This window comes from Myxocyprinus asiaticus, chromosome 6, assembly GCF_019703515.2.
Source record: "Myxocyprinus asiaticus isolate MX2 ecotype Aquarium Trade chromosome 6, UBuf_Myxa_2, whole genome shotgun sequence".
NCBI lineage: Eukaryota > Metazoa > Chordata > Actinopteri > Cypriniformes > Catostomidae > Myxocyprinus > Myxocyprinus asiaticus.
In genome coordinates this window covers 37,183,744-37,189,842 of record NC_059349.1, presented here as the reverse complement: position 1 = coordinate 37,189,842, position 6,099 = coordinate 37,183,744, and the positions used below count along the sequence as shown (strand labels likewise).

The 6,099-nt window shown below is 35.1% G+C and overlaps 1 protein-coding gene across 10 annotated transcripts in view; it reads right to left on the bottom strand.

The window, feature by feature from the left end:
• LOC127442210 (ras GTPase-activating protein nGAP-like) overlaps positions 1-6,099 on the bottom strand; it is a 111,813-nt gene continuing 105,714 nt past the window's right edge. For 9 of the 10 annotated variants that reach the window (XM_051700065.1, XM_051700060.1, XM_051700062.1 and 6 more), the window contains 3 exons: positions 5,079-5,281; positions 4,651-4,738; positions 1-1,436 (listed from right to left, as the gene is read on the bottom strand). In XM_051700065.1, the coding sequence (XP_051556025.1) occupies positions 1,269-1,436; positions 4,651-4,738; positions 5,079-5,281 (459 nt within the window). In that variant the 3' untranslated portion in view covers positions 1-1,268. Of the gene's footprint in view, positions 1,437-4,354; positions 4,386-4,650; positions 4,739-5,078; positions 5,282-6,099 lie in introns of all 10 variants that reach the window. The other variant, XM_051700064.1, reaches the window with a different exon arrangement.

The window sequence follows — 6,099 nt, the reverse complement described above, 5'->3', positions numbered from 1 at the left end:
TCAATGAAGCCACAATCCATCTTTATTCAATGCTCAGCTTTCAACTTCTGAACTTTGAGACTGACTATCAAATATATCACTACGAGAACAGCAAACATTGAAGAGTTCTGTGCCACAAAATGTTAAAGGCATTGATGTTAATTCAGACAGAGTGAAAACATCAGAAAACATAGGCATTCAACAGAAGTTGCCAATGGAACAGAACGAGGGCAGTGAGGCTGTCTAGAACAAGAGGGCAGTGAGACTGTAAATTGGCGGATTCACAGCGCTCTGGTCTGATTCATAAAACAAATATGAGGCAAAGGTTTTGTTAGGTTTGGGTGAGTGACAGTTTAGTGACAAATTGCCTACATATCTGACAAAATAAAATGGTTAATTCATTTTAATATTTTATTTAATCAAACCCACTAATCATTCAATGGTGTATTTTTAGCACCACATTAAATGGACAGTTCACCCAAAATTGAAAATTCAGTCATCATCTCACCCTCATGTCATTCTGAAACTGTATGACTTATTTTCATGTGTGGAACACAAAAGCAGATATTTACTTGTATGTCCAAGCTGCTCATTTCCATACAATGAAAGTGGATAGGGACAGCTGTGGTCACCATTCACTTTCATTGCATGGAAAAAAGCAGTACTCCACACAAGAAAGAAAGTCATTCAGTTTTGGAACTGTCTGCCTTCACTGTCTTTTCAATTAGTCACTTCAGTCACAACCTTTTGCAAGATGACAACACAAAATAATTACAAAATATATAGAAAAGTTGTTTTAGAAAACTGAGTGCATAAAATTGCCTTTTTCTGTTTTTGCCTGTCAGCTTCTGTTACTTGCAAACATTTACAACTATGACTGATACCTATGTGCTTTTCTTCATATTTTCTTTTAAAACAATTCTATTTTTACGATATTTACACCTCCTTCATATATCTTAGGCAATAATTAAAAATCTTTTTGTAATCTTAAATCTGCATTTAGGCATATATCAGTATTTAAAAAAACCCACAAACTTACTGACTCTATGCTGAACTCTCTGACGCAATTTCAAAACATTCCTCTCTGCAGTAGCATTTCTGTACATAACCAATATTAGATAACGTTTATATACATTAATAACCAGACATTCCTTGCAATTGCATGTATACAGTAGTCAGTCAATTTAGCCGCCAGCTAAGGGTGCTCTGTCCGTGCTCTTGATCAATCAGTGCCAGAGATTTATCTTGGAGCACTGATCGGCATGGCTCATCAAGTCCATGAGCATCAATCAGCAACTGCTGTTCTTGAACTCCCCATTCTCAGTGATGGAAAGCTTAGTGGGGTTGGTGGGCGACAGTCCATTGCGGAGGCTGTGCATGCTGTAGCGTTCTTTAACCTGAGTCAGGGCACTCATCAGCCGAGAGTTAGCTGCATCCAGGGAGCTGATCCTCTTCTCCTGTGAAAGAGAGAAGTACATCAAAATCTAGGGACTAGAGTTAACATACAGGGGGTGTTAGTGGACCTTTTTTGGGTGAATCTGTCAAGAAGCGGTCAAATTTTTTTTTTATTCACAAATTTAAATATATATTTTAGGACTTTGTTTTTTATGACAATTAAGCACCTCTCCCCCAACCTCTCAGTAATTTAATGTGAAAATCTGTCACTTTCATTATTGTAATGACCAAATAAATCAAATAAATCAAATAAACATTTTCATTATTTAAATTGAAAAGTATACATTTCTTTGTGGGAATTAATAAACATATTTTTAATTTATCATGGAAGTTAATATGCACGTTAATTATAATTATTAAAAATAAAATCATGAATATAAATGTCCTGACAAGATGCTTTGATTACTGTATATCAGTATCACATGCAAGCATTTTTTTTTTTTTTTGCATAACAGTAATGACAATTTGGAGGGGAAATTGATGTTTTTAAATCATGAAAATAATTTAATGGTACAAAAATTGTGTTACTAAATGATACTAAAATAGGCCTAATTTACTTTATGCTTAATATATTTTCTTATTTTTTAATTTTCACTTTGAAGTGAAATAAGACCATAAACATTTGATGAGAGTCACCCTTTTATTCAAAGTTAAAGGATAAAAGTGGGCATAAACATATGAACTTGTATTCTACAACAGAAAAGATTAAATTAAATATCATATCGTGTGTATATTTTCAAATGTATAACCAAAACAACTATATATTAATTTCAATATAAAGATAATAATAATAATAATTAAAAAAAAAAAAAAAAAAAAAGCATGCCCATTCGTAATTGGTGCCAGTCAGGCAAGTGACGTGTGCTACGACAGAACTGTCTCCAACAGTACACCAAAAAAAAAAAAAAGAGCAAGATTGTGAGGGCAGCAAAAAGAGGACAATTAACTGAAATCCTGCACAAACAACTTGTGCAAACATAAACCAGAGAAAAGAAAGCAAGACCTTCCTCACATTATAAAATAACTGCATTGGCAATTTGTGTGGAGTGCGCACCTACAAGAGCGCTGGGAGTGAGGCAGCAAGGGAATCAGAAAGTGACTAGGCAAAAATAAAGTGGGAAAGAAAACAAAGCAGCAAAAAGCTTGAGCTCACAGTTACCAGATACTGAATCTGTTAAGAGTGCTCCCTATCAACACACATTCCTCAACAGCACCTACCAAATTTACAATTTTGAAAAGTGGGAAAACGTTCACTAACCCAAAGGAGAATTTTGAAACTTGTCTACATCTGCATGGGTCTTATATGTTTGCATACTTTAAGGAATAGTTCACCCAAAAATGAATATTAAAATCACAAAAAAGAAACATAAACGTAATCCACATGACTCCAGTGGTTAAATCCATATCTTCAGAAGCGATATGATAGGTGTGGGTGAGAAACAGATCAAACATTAAAGTCCTTTTTTAAATCTAAATCTTGTTGTACATGTTGTGCCTGTTTTGTTTCAGTTTCATATCTGAAAGTGAAAGTGGAGATTTATAGTAAAAAAAGGACTTACATTTGATCTGTTTCTAAACCACATCTATCATATTGCTTCTGAAGGTATGGATTTAACCACTGGAGTCATATGGATTACTTATGTTTCCTTTATGTGATTTTTGGAGCTACAAATGTCTGAACACCATTCACTTGCATTGTATGGATTTACAGAGCTGCGATATCCTTCTAAAAATCTTTGTGTTCTGCTGAAGAAAGAAAGTCATACGCATCTGGGATGGCATGAGGGTGAGTAAATGATGAGAGAATTTTCATTTTTGGGTGAACTATCCCATTAAAGTATCTAACGCCACACAATTTTAAGGCATCCTTCATGTCTCTAGCACAGTTGTCTATTTGTCAGTTGCTGAGTAACACAAAGATGCTTAAACAGTCATTAAAAAAATTAAATTTTTGCCCAAGATCCTAGACTATGAGAACATGTTGTTTTTTTACAATTATTTTATTAAGAGAATGGTTTTAGTTGGGAAATTAGGAATAGGAATTTGACTTCATCCATCTTTGAAATGAAAAACGAGAGAACGTTTGTAGATATGATATAGAGATTTGTACCTCCTCATAATTATTCATGTGCTTTTCCTGCCATCTTGAAGCATGGGCCGAAGTGCATTTGCATGGTGCAAAAGAACAAACTTGCATGTGACAGTTATGGACAGGTGGATGAGGGCTCATTTAAACACTTGAAACATTATTTTCGAAGCAGGGTGCAACAGTTTTGTGCCTTAATTTAGAAACTTAATTTAAAACTGAAACCAAATGCCCTGTGTGCATTTGTGGATTAAGCGCTTTCAAAGCAATGTGTTCATTTTAGAAGTTACATGAACATATGGCTAGAAAATACAAAGAATAATTTATTAAAATACTTTGAATCGAAAACATATATACATATATATATACATATATTGAAATATAGAGACAACAGATCCTCCAAGTGCTTCTTAAGATTGGATGTGAAGTCTTTTTTTGTGGATATAATTTTTGTAAGGCAAAGACTACTCAGGATCAGACGCTCTTAAAATTTAGGAGCATAATAGGTAAATCAGGCACTAGTCACTGCAGTTGACTTACTGGTAATGGATTCAGGAATATAATCCATAAAAAGTAATGGTAATCTGATTACACACATTATAAAATGTAATGTAATCCAATTACAAGTACTATTTTTAATCTGATTACATATTCCAGATTACATGTAATCTGTTACTACCCAGCACTGATTATATTTGTCTGAAATGGAGAGAAACAAAATGGCTTAGAGGACTGAGTGCTGCACAGGTTCAGGCCAGGCATGGGTGTTGGATTGGGGTGTGCTTACACAAGCCTAGCTGCTCTGCAGGAGCAGAATTATCTGCTTGTACTTGCCTGCTGGTATTACCTCAGTTCCATTAGTGACCTGGAATTCAGTAGGACACAGTAACAATGAGCCAGTCAGCAGCCTGTTTGTTTTAATACCATCTGAGGTTGAGCAAAGAGTTCATGGCATACCACTGAGCAGCACGCACAAGCCTTTATCTCACAACCAGACAACAGACTAAATAGTTGACACAGAGGATCTCCAAATTCACACTTCAGTTAAGACAGGTAGGACTACTACACAAGCACACACATTCCAGATCCCTTACATTTAACATGCAGGTTCATCTAGTTATCTTTAGTACCTGTGCATCAATTATCTTCTGTTTGGCATCTATGACCGCCTGCATTTCTGCATGGTCTCTCTTCAGTTCTTCCTCCACAGCCATTAGCCTATTAGAGTAAAATGACAAAGACAACCAATAAAATGTACCATTAATAAAAATGTTTTAGACATTATAGCTCTTAGTTAATGATTTAATATCTATATGGTAATCATCTTGAAAAATGTGTTTTAAAAATTTTACACTGTAGTTTTTTTAGTTTTAGTGACATTTGCATGAAAAAAAGAAAAGAGGTGTTGCAGCGGTAAACGTATTAGATAGGGACAGAAATACATTGTAATTAAAGAAAATAAAGAGCTGAACATTTCAATAAATAGAAAGTAAAAACAAAATAAATACAATAAAATAGTAAGGCACTTATAAACTGAAAACTTTATTCATACACTCACCTGCAGATAATACTCTTCATCTGGCTGTCTTTCTCTTCCTGCTGTCTGCGCAGACGGTCCTCACTGTCCTCCAATCGAGTCTTGTATTCCAAGAGCAGCTTCTGCATCTGCTGCTCCTGTGAAAGCAGCCGTCTCTCATACTCCTCCAGTCGCCGACTAGATGCCCGCAGACGCTCTTTCAGCTTCGAGATCTCCTGTTCATACTTTGGAGAGGACGGGCAGAAAAGAATGTCTAAGACCTCTTACAGAGACTATCTTATACATATTTGCAACCAGTTAAATAGTAAACATTTTAGCTTTTTGATTTACGCTTCAGAGACACAGTGTAGTAGAATTGTTTGTTTAAAGCAACTAATGAATACCTTCTTTAAAATAAAAAAAAATATAAAAAAAACAGTAACATATTACACATATCAGTAGCTGACACTGAACAGTATCACAACAGTTTTGGTGGAAAAAATAGCATATTGAATGTCACAGCTTGCTAATGTAAAAAAAAAAAAAAAAAATTATCCTTAAGTATGCTCAAAAATTACGATTTTCCCATTGACTGCCATTGTTTGCTAGTCACACAAAATTCACACCCCCCCCCCCCCAAATGCTTAAAAATCTAGATTTTTATAATCAGAGGCTTCCTAAATACACTTTAATGGAAAGAAGGAAAATACATATTCAGTGTTAAAGCTTGGGTCTCTGGGGGTTACGGCTAGTTCAGACTCCCCCGACAAAAACCAACAAACATTAAATTCCAATGGTTGTTGGGTTTTGTTGGGGCAAAGTGAAAATGACAGTTATTTCCAAAACATTCTAAATCCAACAGCCAGCTATATCCTACTTTTTCCTACGTCCTGTGATGCTTAGCGCGAAATGTGGGCATTACTTCCATTACCAAGTAAACACAGTTGTTGTTGTGGCGCAAGTCCATTCATTCTTTCGTTGCATTGGGATTTCTAGGAGAGGGTGTCTGATTTTATGATGACATACATCAATCACTATGTCAGAGTGTTACTGAACGATAATA